Source organism: Leopardus geoffroyi, chromosome A3, assembly GCF_018350155.1.
Source record: "Leopardus geoffroyi isolate Oge1 chromosome A3, O.geoffroyi_Oge1_pat1.0, whole genome shotgun sequence".
NCBI classification, from domain to species: domain Eukaryota; kingdom Metazoa; phylum Chordata; class Mammalia; order Carnivora; family Felidae; genus Leopardus; species Leopardus geoffroyi.
Window position 1 is genome coordinate 43,605,268 of NC_059336.1, and position 19,256 is coordinate 43,624,523.

At 43.6% G+C, this 19,256-nt stretch overlaps 1 protein-coding gene across 10 annotated transcripts in view; it reads right to left on the reverse strand.

The window, feature by feature from the left end:
- Positions 1-225: 225 nt before the first annotated feature.
- DZANK1 (double zinc ribbon and ankyrin repeat domains 1) overlaps positions 226-19,256 on the reverse strand; it is a 72,654-nt gene continuing 53,623 nt past the window's right edge. For 8 of the 10 annotated variants that reach the window (XM_045445414.1, XM_045445416.1, XM_045445413.1 and 5 more), the window contains 10 exons: positions 18,689-18,896; positions 14,682-14,785; positions 12,660-12,734; positions 11,260-11,319; positions 10,721-10,817; positions 10,172-10,269; positions 5,977-6,057; positions 5,351-5,478; positions 1,656-1,730; positions 226-1,216 (listed from right to left, as the gene is read on the reverse strand). In XM_045445414.1, coding sequence (XP_045301370.1) covers positions 1,093-1,216; positions 1,656-1,730; positions 5,351-5,478; positions 5,977-6,057; positions 10,172-10,269; positions 10,721-10,817; positions 11,260-11,319; positions 12,660-12,734; positions 14,682-14,785; positions 18,689-18,896 — 1,050 coding nt within the window. In that variant the 3' untranslated portion in view covers positions 226-1,092. The remainder of the gene's footprint in view (positions 1,217-1,655; positions 1,731-5,350; positions 5,479-5,976; positions 6,058-10,171; positions 10,270-10,720; positions 10,818-11,259; positions 11,320-12,659; positions 12,735-14,681; positions 14,786-18,688; positions 18,897-19,256) is intronic. The other 2 variants (XM_045445419.1, XM_045445418.1) reach the window with 1 other exon arrangement.

Genomic DNA, 19,256 nt, shown 5'->3' on the forward strand with positions numbered 1-19,256 from the left:
CTGACATCAAACCACCTGACCACGCTCAGCGGGTCTCTCAGGACACTGGTTACCTTGCAGTGGCCCCCACAGCAAAGACGGCCGGCCGAGTCGGACAGGGGAGAGCCAGTGCCGGTGCCCCCAAACCCCATGCGGGGGCTTCGCTCCCAGAGACTCTGCGCCTGTCCTCCCGCAGTCACCATCTCGGGAAAGGAAGTGCAGGTAGTGATAACAGCAACCACTCAACCAGGTCTATTATTTATTGTGCTGAATTATTCATTCTAAACTAACAGATACTCTGTCAACATAGTTTAACAGGAACTATTTAGGGACTCCACGATTGCAGCGTTATCACCCAAAGACTGAAATAACAGTCTGAAAAAATGAGTGAGTCAAAATTGCACATTCCTGCACATGGGCTTATTCAAAGCTTGTTTGTCAACCGGAGAACAAACCACAACAATGGGAATATTTCACATTAGAAATGAAAGTCTTTAGATAAAGTTAATCTTAATGTACTAATTTGGAACCACCTACAAGAGATATTAAGGAATAGAACAAGATGTAAAACATCAGACGGGTGTGTAGTTTGCTAGTACTTGTCTTAAAAGAGGAGAAAGAATATATCTGTTCTCTGTATTTGTATTTTATACATACCCTATATGTACATATGCATATATTACGCACATGTGCTTATATAATCCTCTACTATTTCTGGAAAGACGCAGATGACACTGGTATCATTGGAGCCTCTGAGGAGGGGACGTGGGTGGCTGTGGGACAGGGATGGCAGAGTTTTTACTACTTAACACTTCATACTGTTTAGCTTTGAACCATGTGCAATTATCTATTGAAAAATAAATTTTAAAGAAAATTCCAAAATAAGCAGCAACAGACCCTTTAAAAAACATATGTTAAATTCGTCACCATCCAGAGCATATTGGGAAATGCCCACATGGTGGCTTACACTGTCATATTAAAAAAAAAAAAAAAATCTTATGCGTTCCTCTCAACCTCAATTTCCAAACCACAAATAACACATCTCAGAAAGAAACAAAGAACAGCTAGAGCTGGATGGTTTCTTGAAATCAGGTCCCGCGCAGGCTCTTGGGTCTAAGAGTCATCCAGGCCGAGCTTAGCAGCAAAGAGTGAGGTGATGACCTCATCCCCAGTTTTCAGAGCCAGGTCATATGCTGTCTGGCCACTCGTGTTCTTCTTTTGGATGCCTGCATTGCATCTGCCAAGGAAACAGGCATGAATAGAGGCACTCAGGTGCTTGAACTCAAGGATGGCTCTTCCCTGACACAGAGGCCGGTCTGGGAGACTCCCAGACCGACCTTCCTACACCCGTCCCCAAGAGGCCACCATGACTCTCACTCTCAAGGGTGGCTCTACCCTGAGACCTTTTAAGGGGCTCTGTGATTTCAACATGTTCAATTGCCAATCCTGGCCATTGGCTCCCATTGCATCAAAGTCCTACAACCAAGTGTGTTGGGTGGGTGTGTGGGTATTTTCGTTGTGCTTTTAGAAGCCCTCAGTGCTGGGGACCCATGGTGGGATGGTGGCCCCCATTCACAGAGTTAACTGTTCAGGAACTGGGGCCTTCTGAAATCATCATAGTCAGCAGGGGGATCGCTGTGGCCCTCAGAAGTCTTCCCCAGAGGCCGGGAACATACCGCAGTAAAGCAGCGACGCACTCCCTTCCCGCCAGGCCAAGGAGGGTTGCTTCATGAAGAGCTGTATTTCGGAGCCTGTTTGGGGGGAAGAAAATCATCCTGCTAAAGCAGTTGCAATGCAGGATGCTATGGGCACACAGACAACGGATGTCTCAGTCACACCAATGACACTGACCCCCTCTTTATCTTTCATCTTTCCTTTCTCCCTGGTAGTATAGGGCTCAACTGTTGGTCACTTCACCACTCAAGTTCCTTGGGTCTTTATATGGCATTTACCATTGGAACCTGCATACATTCATGGAGTTGCCATATCTCCTGAGAAGACGTATGATCTTCTTCCTTCGTGACTCCCTCTCAACTGAGAGAACATGCATTCCATTTACTAGGTGGGGAGGGGGTGCCGTGGTTAGATTTTCTGTGTAACCACGGTTCAGTTTTTGAAAGTAATGAATTGTGACTGCCAACTCTAACTTTGTACACTGCCCCTCAAACAACGCAACTCCAACATGGCAATGGCACTTGATGGAATACCCTCTTACCAGGACCCCATGCTTCAGAGTAGAGGTGATACCCTACAAATCTGTTCCTCTGAACAGCTTGGTACTATATTACCAGACTTCTAGAACGTGTTTTGTACAGCAGGTACAGTATGATGTTCTGTGAATTTGTACTTTAAGTTCTTTTTAATGTTTATTTTTTTAGAGAGAGAGAGACAGAGTGCAAGCAGGTGAGAGGCAGAGAGACAGGGAGACACAGAATCTGAAGCAGGCTCCAGGCTCTTAGCTGTCAGCACAGAGCCCATGTGCAGCTTGAACCCACAAACTGCAAGATCATGACCTAAGCCGAAGTCAGATGCTTAACCAATTGAGCCATCCAGGCGGCCCCTGTGAATTTGTACTTTAAAGAAACTTTACTGTTAATGCACAAACAACTCAAACTGTTTATTCAAATCTAAGTATCAGGGAGGATGAAGGCACATTCTTTCGTTGTAAATTGTGAATACCTAATAGAATAAATCTCCTCAGTTGAAGCTCTAAGAAACAGACTGATGGTTACATTTGTCCCTCCTGGCTACTGGGGCAGAGCTAAGGGATGAAATGTTTGAAACTGCCAGTGAAGGAGGGCAGCTGTTGTCCAAAAGCAAATGGCACCTTGCTTTGCCCCTCTCCTAGTGAGACCTTGAATCTGTGTTTGTGAAATCTGCCCATAAGAGGTATTGGCTTTGGTGAAGAATGCGTACTTCGCCTTAGCCATCCCTTTGGGTTGAATATGAGTGTATTCTGGTAGGAAAGATACAAACATTGGAAACAGAAACACTAAGGCGGGGCTTTCTGCTACCCACTGAGCTACCTGACAGGAGTTACCTTGCATAGAGACTACCTTGACTGCTTCTTTCCCCTAGCCAAACAAGCTTGGGGCAGGGGTAAGGGTGAGGGTCAGGGGAGGGGGTGGGGAAGAGCTTTCTAATCCTTGTTTGCTAAGGAACAACTCACTGAGCCTCTTTTACAGGAAAGCCAGATCTCTCCATGGCTTGTGCATGAAGAGCAGTAGAATGGTTGGAGTCTTGAGGTCATGTTCCTGGATCTATAGAGGTCCAGCTATGGGGCAGAAGCCAGGCTGACCCAGGTCTCAACACTTAGAACTAAGAATTATAAACCAGACTTAACAGAGTTGGCTCCTGGTGGAAAAATCTGCTTTCTTCTATTGGCATAAACTAAAATGGAAGAAGAGATCTCTGTGCTCTATTTTGAGGGAGGGCTTCTGGTCTGGCTTTCCTCCCTCCCCCTCCATGGAGCTAATCTCTGCTAACCGGGCTAATGCAGTGGGAGAGACAACGGGCTATCACACACTGTTCAGACAGATGGTACGAGCAGAAAGTTAGTAGCGATGCAACGGGATTGCGTGTGGATGAATGTCGATTTATAGAATGGTAATGAAGTAAGAATGGAAACTGAGGAACACCAAGGAAAAACAGGTAATCTGTTCCGTGTCCAGAGTAGTTTCTTCCTCTCAGCTGGACTTTTCATAAAGCTAGGACACCTTATACATAAGCATCAATTCAAAATCTGCTTAAGAGATTTTGTATCAACCACATACATTATACGTAAGTGCTCCAAGAAAAGCTTATCTGATTTGTGCAAATATAAAGTATACCTTAACAAGGTGACATTATTTTTATGAATAATGAGTGTGGGTAAATGAAGAAGCTGACAAAGTATGAAGAATGTGAATCCTGAAAAGGTGAGCAAGTAAATGCCAGCCACTAAATATGTATACCAAGTGTGCCAAACATTCTGCTAAAAACGGGGTCATGTCTTGATATAGCTGTCCTATTGGGCAGAACTTATAAAAGCACACATAGAAAAATTAACAGGGATATATATTTTTTAAACAATTTTTTAATGTTTGTTTATTTTTGAGAGAGAGACAGAGTGCAAGCAGGAGAGGTGCAGAAAGAGGGGGAGACACAGAATCCAAAGCAGGCTCCAGGCTCTGAGCTGTCAGCACAGAGCCCGATGCGGGGCTCGAACCCACAAACTGCGAGATCATGACCTGAGCCGAAGTCAGACACTCCACCGACTGAGCCACCCAGGTGCCCCAACAGGGATATATTTTTAATAAAAACACTAGAGGAAATTTTGAGACAGAGAAAGCCAGAAGCAAAGCTATTTAACTCTTGGACCCCTGTGCTGGCTGCATGATGCTCTGACGGGGCCTCAGTCTGGTCTCAGAAATAACTCAGGGGACAGCAGTGTCAGATATCTGCAGAACCCCTGGAGAACTTCTAGTTTGGCAACTTGTTTGGCAGGATATAAGCAATTAACATATGGAACCCGTCCTCAAGGAACATTCCACCCCACCTTTCCAAAGTACAGTAAAATCTTGGTTTGTGACCATAATTCGTTCCAGAAACATGCTTGTTATCCAAAGCATTTGTATATCAAAGTGAATTTCAAGAACCATTAACTCAGTTGTGATCATGTGACATCTGGCATCATGTACTACTCGTATCATAAGACATCACTAGTTTATCAAGTTAAAATTTATAAGAAATGTTTGCTCATGTTGCGGCGCACTTGCAGAACAAGTTATTCACTATCCCAGGTTTTGCTGTAATTTGCAAGAGAACAACAGAATCACGAAGCTGGGAGAAGTCAAGAGGCAGGACAGCCCTGAGACTAGGGAAATGACAGAAGCACCCAACAGGACTTGGTATCGTCCTCCTGCTTCATCAAATCATGTGGTGAACTCTCATGTGCAGGCTTGCCCCCAGGGTGTCAGCATCCAGAGACAGACGGATAAGGTTTTCTTTCTGCAGTAATTTCATGGGTACATTTCCACAGGGAATACACTGGGGCCACTCCTTTCTTATGGATGTCAACAGCTCAGATCATGATGAAAATGTCACCTGACATCCCAAGGGCAAAGGATTTGCCGGCCCCACAACAGTATAAATTCATGAGTTAACAAAATTTATCCTTTATAAAAGCTACAAAAAATCAGGCAATCCAGTAGTCCATTTAAAAATCTTTGTTTTCCCTAGATTTGGGAAATAGAAGCAGGTAAGTCTCTGATTAAGGCCCAGATGGGTTTAAAAATGGTTCCTGACTGGTTCAAATTGAACAGGGCACACGTGCGAGGTCACAGCTGGCTGCGACATTGCCAGGGCTGCCCTTTTACTGTGTCTTACTTACGGTCCCCACCGCTGCTCGGTGTCTGCTCCTCTCTGCACAAGAACCGGAATCGCTTCGTGGTGCTTATTCACAACAGCCATGGTTATAAGGGGTCGCTCCTCACTGTCCCTGCAGTTGGGATCTGCTCCCTGCAGCATAAGGAAAAGGACAAACTTGCCACAAAGCCCTGCTCTCAGCAGCATCCACCTGCCGTCCTATGAAGTGTAACAAATATGCTTTCCATCAAAAGAAAGGAACATCAGGAAACCTAAGATCTGACCTATAACAGAGCTGCGGGTCATGGTGCCATAGAACTTGTGCTGTCCTCATCAGGAAGGCAGGCACCCAGACAACTTTGCTTCTTTAGGAAACATGAAGGTCACATGGGGTCACAGACCAGGGATTCTGTCCACCTTTGTGCACATTATTCGGGCTCATATGACTTTTCGGTATATTTTCTCTGCTATAAAAACTAGCAACCAATAACAATTAATGTAAAGTTCTGGACTGGCCAGTTAATCCACTTCCAGTTTAGAATGAAATGGCCCTGTGATGATCCCAGTACTGAACAAGACTTCCATATGAAAGAGACACAGGTGAAACACGAGGCTGAAATCCTCAGAGAGATTTCTTTGGGATGTACTCACCTCATCGAGCAGCTGTTCAATCACAGAGACTCTTCCTTCCCCTGTCGGTCCCACTTCCTTCAGCAGGAGCCTGTTTTCAGGCTGTAGGATTATACAACACGGTCATTTCCACCACCACAAATATTGCTGCCCCACTTGTGTGAACTCAACCCTCAAGGCAAATGCCTCCTCTCCAAGGTTAAGTTCTGAGTCCCAGGGACAGGCGAGTGTGAGCAAGTGTATGCATGTGTGTCCGTGAGTGCGTGTGTGTGATCTTTGACAGCCAGCAACACAAATAAACCCAGCTAATGTAAAGCTTGCTGGTCTCTGAAACCTTGTCTTGGGAAAGGTTTTATATTTGGGGACATTATTTTATACTTATTAAGGACAGGGATGCAATGAGAAACCTCACAAAAACCCAGAAACCCCACACTAGTTTTATTACAAAGGAAAACAAATATTCCTAGGAAAAGCAAACGGGTGAATCCTACAATTCACCCTGCATGCTATATAAGGTGTTCAGAATCAGCCTAAGTATGACTATCCAGAAAACACGCTCACCCGACACATGAGTGAACCGATAAAGTCAACTCTTGTTTGGGGGTTAAAAGCTCTCACTTATCATCAGAAATCTGAAGAGTTTATTATCTTTTCTCTATTTTCAAAATATGATGAAATTCATCATTATATACAATCTTTATATAAAGGATTCCAAATGCTGGCTGCCACAAGGTTGAAGAGGCAGTCTAGAAAGCTGGAGACATTACTTTCAGTGTGTTTCTATCAATGGATCTGAGGGTGACTTGGGATGGTTCTGGGACTCCCAGTTTCCTGTATGCATAGTGAAAATAATATCTACCCCCCTCCTGGCTCTCTGGGAAGTCAGAGATGAGGGCATTGGTCAAGCCTCTGAGCCTTTCAGGAGAAGATGCCGGGTTCAGGCTATGTTCCCTCTGCCCCCATTCTAGAGTGATTAGCTTGGAACAATGTACTCTAACAAGTGAAACCCCAGGCAGTCTTGGGGGACACACTTGTTCTGGCTGAATTCCATTCCTTATGGAAAACTATACTAGAATGCACTTGAATGTCAACCTCATGAGGTCTGAGACTTTTATATCTTTTGTTCACAATTTATTTTTACCACCAAAAACTGTGCCTGGTGCATGTGTGCTCAAAATAACTGCTGAATGAGTGAACCACTGAATGCTGTTATTATTTTCTTATACTTATCCCCTAAATACAAATGAGAAAATAAAGGCACATAACAATGGGGGATTCAGGTCACATATAAAATAAGCAGGTGGAGTCTCGAAAACTGTTAAAGTTTATGTAACTTTATACTTAAACTGGGAGAAGGCCAAGAGTATAAGGAATCATAAGCAATACAAGTTAATATAGTTCTATGGCTAAAATTAACAATTCAGGCAACTACAGATGTTGGTGACAATGCAGAGAAAGAAGAACCCTTAAAAAAAAAAAAAGACAAACCCTCTTGCACTGCTGGTGGGAATGCAAATTGGAAAACAGTATGGAGGTTCCTCAAAAAATTAAAAATAGAACTATGACCCAGCAATTGCACTACTAGGTATTTACCCAAAGGATATAAAAATGCTGATTCAAAGGGGCACATGCACCCCAGTGTTTATAGCAGCACTATTGACAATAGCAAAAGTATGGAAAGAGTAAGTAAAAGTATGGAAAAAGTAAGCAAATGTCCATTGACTGATGAACGGATATGGGGCGCCTGGGTGGCTCAGTCGGTTGGGCGACCGACTTCGGCTCAGGTCATGATCTCACAGTCTGAGTTCGAGCCCCGCATCGGGCTCTGTGCTGACAGCTCAGAGCCTGGAGACTGTTTCAGATTCTGTGTCTCCCTCTCTCTCTGACCCTCCCCCGTTCATGCTCTGTCTCTATATGTCTCAAAAATAAGTAAACGTCAAATAAAAAAAAAAATTAAAAAAAAAAAAAAAAAAAAAGAAGATGTGGTATATCTATGTAATGGAATATTACTTGGCAATCAAAAAGAATTAAATCTTGCCTTTTGCAACAATGTGGATCGATCTAGAGTGTATTATGCTAAGCAAAATAAGTCAGAGAAAGACAATATCATATGATTTCACTTATATGTGGAATTTAAGAAACACAACAGATGAACACAGGGGAAGGGAAGCAAAAAAATAAGATAAAAACAGAGAGTTAGACAAACCATAAAAGACTCTTAAATACAGAGAACAAACTGAAGTTTGCTTATTAGGTCTTGGGTGGGGGGACAGGCTAAGTGGGCAATGGACATTAAAGAGGGCACTTACTGGGATGAGCACTGTGTGTTATAAGTAAGTGATGAATCACTAAATTCTATTCTTGAAATCATTCTTATGCTATATATTAACTTAACTTGGATTTAAATAAAATAAGTAAATGGGGAGCCTAGGTGCCTCAGTCGGTTAGGTGTCTGACCTCAGCTCAGGTCATAATCTTGCAGTCTGTGAGTTTAAGCCCCGGGTTGGGCTCTGTGCTGACAGCTCAGAGTCCGGGGCCTGCTTCATATTATGTGTCTCCCTCTCTCTCTGCTTTTCCCCTGCTCACACTCTGTCTCTCTCTCAAAAATAAATAAACATTAAAAAATTAAAAAAATAATAAATTAAATAAGTAAATAAATCAAGGCCAGGGAGAAATAGATTTTTTTAAAAAGTTAATACAATTCTAAGGTCTTCTTCCCACATTTATTGGTGTTTATGACATGTAAAGCATGTAGTGGAAAAAAACAAGTTGAGGCAAGAAATCACCTGCCTTTGTAGAACTCATGATAACAATCTGGGCGCCAATATGTGCACCCCTGAGGATGCCCTGAGGGCTTGGCTTCACGAAAAGAGGAGGGAAGAACTGACTTGTGCCCATCTCCATCTTGGTGGAGACCCAGGCTTTGGGTTTGTTGCTAAGCACATCTGTCCTCCTACTGCAGCCAAAGAGGACCAAATGAAAGGCAAGGTGGTGGACTGAACAAGGGCACCCACTGTCTCTTTCCCCAAAGCTCCCGTTAAAATGTTAATGCTCTAGGGGCGCCTGGGTGGCGCAGTCGGTTAAGCGTCCGACTTCAGCCAGGTCATGATCTCGCGGTCCGTGAGTTCGAGCCCCGCGTCGGGCTCTGGGCTGATGGCTCAGAGCCTGGAGCCTGTTTCCGATTCTGTGTCTCCCTCTCTCTCTGCCCCTCCCCCATTCATGCTCTGTCTCTCTCTGTCCCCCCCCCCAAAAAAAAAAAAGTTGAAAAAAAAAATGTTAATGCTCTATATTTTTGAAGAACAAAACTCTAACAGCTGTGGGAAACTGGAAGAGTGCCATCAGTGGATCAGTAATCGTGAGAAATTCCAAAGATTGAAAGTAGGTGGAATCTGACTGAGAGGGAAATCAAAGCAAAGAAAAAGCAGTTGAAGACACCAGAGATATGAGTGTGTTTCCTCCAGGAAGCCCTGAAGAAGCTGAGTTAATCAACAAGGAGGGCAGGTGTTGGGTGCAGGCTGGATTCATGAGCATTTTAGGAAAGGGCTGAGCTGGGTGATGTCCTCCCCTCTCTCCTGTGCTCTCTGCTTAAACCCTGATAACCATTTTCCAGAGAGTTAATTACTTGCCTAACAAAGAGTTCTCCTGGGAGTACTGGGCCCAGGAAGGCCAGAGCCCAGACCTCTATGACAACACAGATGGAAGGAGAGCAAGGAAATAAAAAGAGCCCCATCCAGGAATGAAACACTCTAGAGCCCTTCACAGCACAGACTCACCTCTAGGGGGAAGGCAACTTAGGGGACCCCAAGGCATTCTCTTGTGTTCTGCCAGGGAGACAGCATGCCCATCCCCCCCAATAGGCACCTCAGGCCCACACACCCAGGGCAAGCACTGGCACTACGCAAACTAGCCCTTCACTTGTCAACATGACCTGGCAACCACAGATCATCACATATTTGAGACCAACCAAAAACAAGACAGAGAAAGATGGACAGACAGAATTGACCCCAGAGGAAACAGAGGTGATTCAGGAAACTGATGAGAACTTTAATTCTAATTAATAATCTTGACATATTTTAAAGGAGTCCATAAAATAAAAAATACACCCAAAAAAGGCACAGAAAATGAAAAAGTATTCCTCCATTTAAAAAATCTCAAAGTAAAACATTAAACAGATAGGCCTAAGAAGACAGCTGTGAGGACAAAGGAGTACACTTACTGTGAGCTGCTCCTTTTCTTGAAATGTTTTGGTCTTGAAATTCTTTGCCCTCTTGATGTTTTCAGTGGTATCGGAGGTGCTCTGGCTATAGTTGCTCACTGGAATGACAAAGAGTTGAGGACCAAAACAATGTCCCCCCGCCACTCCCCACAAATAATATAGACCTATCCTACTATTGTGCCCCTCAAGAGGTCAGAAGAATAAAATGGCTTTTATAGAAATTTCTACTTGATTGAACCTCACAAGAAGGACTCCTGGAGCCATTCATCCCAGACTAAGACCAGAGGATGAGTGGGAAGGAAGGAATAAAAGGGACTACAGTTTATAGGCCCCAAAGAACACCCCCCCACAACCTATCTCCCCAAGCCCTGTGAAAGACTTGAAAAATCTCACCCCTGACTTCAGAGAAGCCAGAAGAATAAAATGGTTGGAACATTACAGTGAGATGCATGGTTGGGCTGGAAAACTATAAGCAATTCCCTGCCATCCTTGCCAGGTCAATGTGTTCCTGGTCAATTGTTTTAAAGTCACCATAAGGGTACAACTCACCCAGGCTGGACCTGCTGCCAAATGGCCCATTACCACCCTCAGTGACACTGCTCAGGAAGTGGCTGCTGAAATCCACAGCCTTGCTGAGGTAAAGGTTCTGGACAACGAAAACAATTAGTCACCATGAATGACAAGGTTGCTGTGTCCCCACAGAAGGAACAATCTCCCTGCTAACCTGTTCCTCTCTTTGTTAATGACAGCTTTAGCTACACAGTCAAGCTTGAACCTGGACATCCTTCCTGACACCTCCTCCCCTCCCTGTAATGTTTTGTCCATATTGCCTCTTAAACAGCTCCTCAGTGCAGCCCTTCTTCTCTGTTGTTACAGCCACAGCCCCTTTTCATATGCCAGGATCACCCCAAGGGCATCCCAACAGGTTCCTGCCAGCCCACTTTCCATGTGGCTGCCTCAGTCATCTTTCTAAACTGTGTAAGTACTGGTGTCCTTTCCCTGCTTAAAACCCTTCTGTATCTTGGAATTACGGTGACATCATGGGGAGACTCGAGCCACAGAGTTTGAATCCTGGTTCTATTACTTACTAGTTTAGGGACCTTGGAAGAAGCAAGTTGCTTAATTTCTCTGAACCTCAGGTTCCTCACCTGTAAAGTGGAAATATTATGGCCTACCCCAAAGGGATACTGTGAAAGTAAAATGAGGTAAAATGGAGGCCTATAAAGTTAGGATAGATGATACATGGTCCAGACCTGGAATTCTATATCCACCTGGACCGATTCCACAGCGTGGCATCCTGCCCCACCCTCACCTGGTTGCCTCTCCCGCCACAGGGAACCACCTGCTACTTCCTCAACACTAGAACACACAGGTTAAGAAAAAACACATATTAAACCCGAAGATAATTACTCCACTTCTACTTGATAGCACATTATATATGCTCTTGGTGCCCACCCAAAGCATACCCCTAACTGATCAGCATACCCCTCCCAGCTGCTGGGTTGGTTGCTAACAGCTCACAGCTGACTCCCTTCTCTGGCCAACTGCCTCCAGAGATGGGTGCTGCCTTACCCTAGAAGCTACAGCCCTCCTTTTCTTGCCTCAGTTGGGACAACTTCGTGGTGTGACCCACATTTCAGAGCTCCTTGTGGATCAGGCTAAAGCCAAAATTTATGTGTGACCACTCAGCCCCTTCCCCGTCTCATGTCCCTCACTCCCCTTCTCCTCAAGTACCTCTCTGACCCAAGCTCTGCTCTGGCCACACAACTGAAAACATGGCATTTAGCACTTTACTTGACTTCAAATCACTTTTGTGGGTGTCAGCCCACTGCACACTCCCAGCCTCTGAGTTAGGCAGTGCCCGTATGTCTGTCCTCATTTTAAAGACACTGCTAGCTCCCTGCTGGGCATATGGCCAGGGCCTGATAAATGCTAGTCCCCCTGCTTTTCCTGGCCTTCTTCATCTACCTTCTCAATCCATTCATTATTCTTTTGTATATTCTGATTTCTTGCCCAATGAAACTAAAGCTGCCAGTATGAATCAATTAATGTTTGCCACACATTAAAGGCTCTGTAGCAAAGTTGCAATCACCATATAAGAAGGCAGATCAAGAGAGACATAGCCACAAAATTTGGCTTATTTATTATAGGCAAATAGGTGAAAGTACAAACAGGCAAACATTTTTGTTGGTCTTTCATCTACACCCAGACTTCAGTGAGTATAAAAAAGTCTGAGAACCACAGGACCGATAGGGTCGACAGTAATTCCTACTCTTACTACATCTTTATGTGCCTGAAACCTGACTTCTCTGAGGTTTAGCACAGTTATTTACCTAATCCTATGAAACTACTGGCCTTTAGTCGAGTTTTATAATATTTGAAACTTACGTCTTCCATGGGTTACCCAGAAGCATTTCAATAGACTATAGGCTACAATTTACTAGTTCAGTCAATTTTCAAATGAACAGCTTCTGAAAGTCTTACGCACCTTGTTTGATACTTGAATGTAATTAAGCTGGATGCTAACTTCATAGCCATCTTCATGGACAGTAGCAGAGATAAGCTTTGAAAAAACCGTTAGAGAGAATTCACAACCATGCATGTGGGACTTAATGTCCTGAGCAACAGCCAAGAAATCCTGAGATGTTAAACCGTAAATTTAACCAAACATTTAATTAACTCAAAAGAAGGCAGGAAAAGAGAAACAAAGGAACAAAACCTAAGTAAGATATAATACAAGTAGCAAAACAGCAGACACAAATCCAGCTATAGCTATAATTCCACTAATTGTAAATGAACGAAATTAATGTTCCCATCAAAGAGCAGAGACTGCCAGAATGGATAAGAAAGACCCAAATTTATATTCTCTGCAAGAGACACACATTAAGTTTAATCAAGCCACCTGGCTGGATGTCGTCAGCTGGGTGTCTGGAGGAGCCAGGCCTTGTCAATCAAGAGCCAAGCATCATAGTTGACAAGCTTTCTCTGTAAGCAGCAGGAGGAATTTCCCTCAAACAGGGGTCAACAAATTCTTTAAGGATCAGATAGTAAGTAGTTGAGGTTTTGTGGGTCATTGCCATTGTAGCACAAAGGCAGTCATGGACAGTAAGTAAACAAATTAGTATAGCCGTGATCCAATAAAACTCGATTTGTAAAACTGAGTAATGGGCCTAATTTGCCCCACAGGCTATAGTTTGCAGACCGCTGGATTAGGCGAGAGAATGAATAAATCCCCAAAACATTATCAAGGGAAACTAAGCACTATTTGACAATGAAATAGTTTCAATGTTGGCCAATTTGGTGGTAGAGGATCAAACAAGCTGATTTCTAAAGATTCCTTCTAGTGTTCTGACAAAGAGAAGAGGTCTTCTCACAGAGCTGTCTCTTACAGTGGTGGTATAATGCCAGAGAAAGAGCATGGGGCTTCAAATCTGGAATCCCCCAAAAGACCCAACAGTGCAGTCCTGGGCAGGTCACCAAAGCTCTTTGAGCCAGTTTTCCTGGGTGTCAAAAATAAGGCTTGTTCTGATTAGCTACTGCAGTGTAAAAAACCACCTCAAACTTAGTGGCACTGAACGACCATTTTATTAAGTTTGTGGCTTCCCACAGGACACAGAGGGGACAGATGGTCTTGTCTCGACACATCTGCCACCTCAGCTGGGAAAACTCAAATGGCTAGAAGGTGGCTGCATGTTTGGAGGCTGGAATGACCCAGGCTCTCATCACTCGTCTGCCTGGCTCCTGACCCAGGATGACTCCAGGCCCGGGTTCAGCTAGGGCTGCAGATGGTGCACCTACACCTGGCCACGCCATGGGGCTTGGGCTTCTCACAGCAAGGTGGCTGGGCTCCAAGAAGGAGTGTTGAAGGTGAGCGTGCCAAGTAAGAGGACCACACCCTGAGAGTTCCATGGCATCACTGCCACTGCACTCAGTTATTAGCCCAACTGCCATAAGTCCTCCCACCCGTCCACAGGGGACAGGGACTCCGCCCTTTGCAGGGAAAACTATCAAAGAATTTGTGGCCATTATTAAAAACTGCCACAAAGGTAATATCCCTACCTTGTAGGTTTGTTATGAGCACTACAGATCGATGAACATAATGTACATAGTGAGTGCATCGTTAAACGGCAACTGTTATGATCACTACCGCTGTTAATACAGAATGGATTTCAGTGTGCAATTTGGCTAGACTAAACTCTTCTGGGTCTTTTAGCTCTGACCACAAGAATCTCCATAGCACGTGGAATGCAAAAGCATGGATGGTTCACAATTTACTATTTTACCTTGCTTAGGTCAGGTGCCCAGAAGCAGACCCTGAGACAAGGTTCATGCACAGGTGATTTATTGAGGCCGTGCTTGTAGGGGAGGGCAGTAAAGAAGTGTGGAAAGCAGGACAGGAAAGGGAAAGGAGCCAAGCAAAGTGCGATTTCAGGTGAAGTCAGTGGAGGGGAACTGCAGCCTGACCCCATGCGATGCTCTGGCGTGGAAATTCCAGTCAGAGCTCACCCACCTTTCCCATTCTGGGTTCTGCAATCAAAGCCCTGAACTCAGGGTTGTTCTGAGCATAAGACCTGAGGTGAGCAGAGATATGATCCAACTGTTTTCTCCAGTACCCTAAAGAAAAAGAGAAACCCATCCACGTGGATAATTCTTCTGAAGCCAAGAAAGAAAAATGCTAGTTTGCAACATGCATACTCAGAGAGGTTATTATTTTTTTTGGTCAAATTTTGTGATGGTTTGGCTTACTGAACCTTGACTATGTACTAGAATAAGTTCCATTTTTGTTCCCAGCTTTTTTTTTTAATTACACATGATTAATCACAGCATAGTACAGAATATCAAAAGAACATATTTTGAAGAGAGAGAGAGGGAGACAGAGAATCCCAAGCAGGCTCCACACTGTCAGCACAGAGCCCAACACAAGGCTTGTACTCATGAACCATGAGATCATGACCTTAGCTGATATCAAGAGTCAGATGCTCAACCGACTGAGCCACCCAGGCACCCCCTATTTTATTCTTTTAAAATTAACCATATTGAAGACCTACCCTATGACCCAGCAGTAGCACTACTAGGAATTTACCTAAGGGATACAAGAGTACTGATGCATAAGGGCACTTGTACCCCAATGTTTATAGCAGCACTCTCAACAATAGCTAAATTATGGAAAGAGCCTAAATGTCCATCAACTGACGAATGGATAAAGAAATTGTGGTTTATATACACAATGGAATGCTATGTGGCAATGAGAAAGAATGAAATATGGCCTTTTGTAGCAACATGGATGGAACTGTAGAGTGTTATGCTAAGTGAAATAAGTCATACAGAGAAGGACAGATTCCATATGTTTTCACTCCTATGTGGATCCTGAGAAACTTAACAGAAGACCATGGGGGAGGGGAAGAAAAAAAATGGTTAGGGAGGGAGCCAAAACATAAAAGACTCCTAAAAACTGAGAACTGAGGGTTTATGGGGGGTGGGAGGGAGGGGTGGGTGGGTGATGGGTATTGAGGGCACCTGTTGGGATGTGCACTGGATGTTGTATGGAAACCAATTTGACAATAAATTTCATAATAAAAAAAAAGAAAAAATAAATGGTAGAATTAAAGTGGAAAAAAATTAAAAAATAAAAAATAAAATAAAATAAAATAAAATTAACCTTTTTGAGACATAACTTTTTTTAACTTTTTTTTTTACACTTATTTATTTATGAAAGACAGAGACAAAGTGCAAGTGGGGGAGGGGCAGAGAGACAGGGAGACACAGAATCCGAAGCAGGCTCCAGGCTTGGAGCTGTCAGCACAGAGCCTGATGCGGGGCTTGAACTCATGAACCATGAGATCATGACCTGAGCTGAAGTTGGATGCCCTGCCAACTGAGCCACCCAGGCGCCCCGAGGCATAACTTTTAAGCATACAGTTTGAATTTCAGCAAGCATGTTTTTTACTATATATTTACTTTTACTCTACATAGTTAGGTCTTGTCTATGGCTTGCACAGAGTTGGTTTTTTTTTTTTTTTTCTTTTGGCATGGAGCCCCAGCGTGGCACTTGAACTCATGACCCTGAGATCAAGACCTGAGCTGAGATCAAGAGTTGGATGCTTAACCAACTGAGCCACCCAGGATCCCCTGTTTTTTCGTTTTTTAGAAACCCATGATGACAACTGCTACCTTCTAATGAAATGTTCAGTCCACAAAATTAAATGTAATTATTGATATGTTTTGGTTTTGAATTACCATTATTTGATTTATACTTTTCCCATTTGTTTTGTTTTCTTTGTTCCTATTTTCCTGGGGCTTTTTGGGGGGTAACTTGAATACTTTTTAGAATTATATTTAAATTTTCCCATTAGCTTTTTAGCTGTATTCCTTGGTATTCTTTTTGAATAGTTGCCCTATTGATTAAAATATAGATCTTTTTAAAAAGTGTATTTATTCATTTTTGACAAAGGCAGAGTGCAAGCAGTGGAGGGATAGAGAGAAAGGGAGAATCTCAAGCAGGTCCTGTGCTGTCAGCCCAGAGCCCAACGTGGGGTTCGAACTCATGAACCGTGAGATCATGATCTGAGCCGAAATCAAGAGTTGGACGCTCAACCAACTGAGCCACCCAGCCACTCCTATTTAATTCTATTAAAATTAACCCTATTGAGATAACTTTTAAGTATACGGTTTGAATTCCAGCAAGCATATGCATCCCAATCAAAACATAGAACATTTCCATCATTCCAAAAACTCCCTCGTGCCCTTCTACAGTCTGCACAGGGTTTAAACATACTTGAATTCACTAACTGCCACCATTTAACACTTGGGAGATGTCACAAGAGTCTGGATTTCTGGTTTCTTGTGGGCAAGCAGGAGATGCATTTACAGGAAATGTCCAGAACAGGCTAATCTATAAAAACAGAAAGTAGCGGTGCCTGGGTGGTTCAGTTGGTTAGGCATCTGACTTTGGCTCAGGTCATGATCTCACGGTTCATGAGTTTGAGCCCCATGTCGGGCTCTGTGCTGACAGCTCAGAGCCTGCAGCTTGCTTCGGATTCTGTGTCTCCCTCTCTCTCTGCCTCTCCCTAACTTGCACTGTCTCTCTCTGTCTCTCAAAAATAAATAATAAACATTAAAAAATTAAAAAAAAATTAAAAACAGGAAGTAGATTTGTGGTTGCCAGGCACCTGGGTAAAGAGATGTGAGCAGTGATTACAAAAAAGAGTATCAGGACTACTTTTGGGGTGATGAAAATGTTCTGGACGTGGTAATGTTTCTATACTGCTGCTAATGTACTATCACTGAATTGTACACTTCAAAATGGTCAAAATGGTGAATTTTGTTATATGAATTTTAGAACAGTAAAAAGAGAGAGATATTGGCAGAGAGCAATAATGACACAGACTAACAACATTTCTACCATCATAGTTGCAATCCATATGTGCTATTTGATTTACAAACTAGATGATGGGGCTATGAGTCAAAACATCAGAGTACTAAAAGTTTAATGAAGAGCTATAATACAAAGGAAAATTACCTAAAGAAAAACGATGGAATTTACTTTTTTTTTAATGTTTATTTATTATTTTGAGAGAGAGACAGAGCATGAGCAGGGGAGAAGTAGAGAGAGAGGAAGACACAGGATCTGAAGCAGGCTTCAGGCTCCGAGCTGTCAGCACAGAGCCCAATGCGGGGCTAGAACTCACGGACCGTGAGATCATGACCTGAGCCAAAGTCAGACACTCAACCGACTGAGCCACCCAGGCACCCCAAGGGATTTACTTCATTCATTCATTCATTCATTCATTTATCCATTCATTCATTTATTTTTAATGTTTATTTATTTTTGAGAGAGAGAGCACGAGCGGGGAAGGGGCAGAGAGAGAGGGAGACACAGAATTCCAAGCAGGCTCCAAGCTCTGAGCTGTCAGCATAGAGCTTGACACAAGGCTCGAACCCACAAACTGTGAGATCATGATCTGAGCTAAAATCGGATGCTTAACAGACTGAGCCACCCAGGAGCCCCATTTACTTTTTTTTTTTTTTAATTAATGTATTTATTTTGAGAGAAACAGAAAGAGAACCAGTGGGGGAGGGGCAGAGAGAGAAGGGGACAAAGGATCCAAAGCAGGCTCTGAGCTGACAGCAGAGTGCCCAACGTGGGGCTCAAAGCCACGAATCATGCCATCATGACCTGAGCCAAAGTTGGATGCCACACAGGCACCCCACTTCTTTCTTTTTAATGTTTGTTTATTTTTAGGAGAGGTGTGGGGGAGGGGCAGAGAGAGCGGGAGACAGAGGATCTGAAGTGGGCTCTGTGCTGACAGCAGAAAGCCCGATGCGGGGCTTGCACTCACAAACCGTGAGATCATGACCTGAACTGAAGTAGGATGCTTTAACCGACTGAGACACCCAGGCGCCCCAAAGGGATTTACTTATGTATAGAAATAAAGCTAAAGGAAGAAAAAAAATGCAGTTTTCTTTCAGAGAAAGAGGGAATTCCCTCCTGACAAGAAAGTATACTTTATCTCTCACCTCTTCCTGGGCTGACAGCTGTGAGGAGAGGTTTATGGTCACTCATTTTCTCCTGCCTCTGCTTTTGAGAAGCCATTTCCAGTTCCTTTTTGGCTAGTAGCGCACCAGATGGGTAGAACAGGCCAGTAGTCTGTGTGCCCACATCCTTCCGAGTCCCAGCCTCAGGTCTGAGCAAAGGAACATTTAGGGACTGCCAGGCAGATCGGGGCTATGAGCAAGGCAGAAAACATAAAATACTAGAATATAATTTCATTAATTCTTCATAATTACTTATAGAAAAGAATTCTAATCAGAAGTAAAAAATATCTCCAAGAAACTGTACTCTGAACTAAAAAGAGGTTTTTAGCCCTTGCCTCACCTTCCTTGGTCTGTCTCTCCCAGGAACTCCCAGCCTGACCCATAAAGCCAGCCTCTTCTGCTTGGCCATTTACTATCTCAAACTCAACAAATCAACTAAACTAATATTCCCTGTCTTGCTGCCCGAGGCCCTAAAGAAATCTATCCTCTCAGTTCTACAATCCAATGGAGTTACTACTCATCCACACTCAACTACTGGGGACCGGTATTT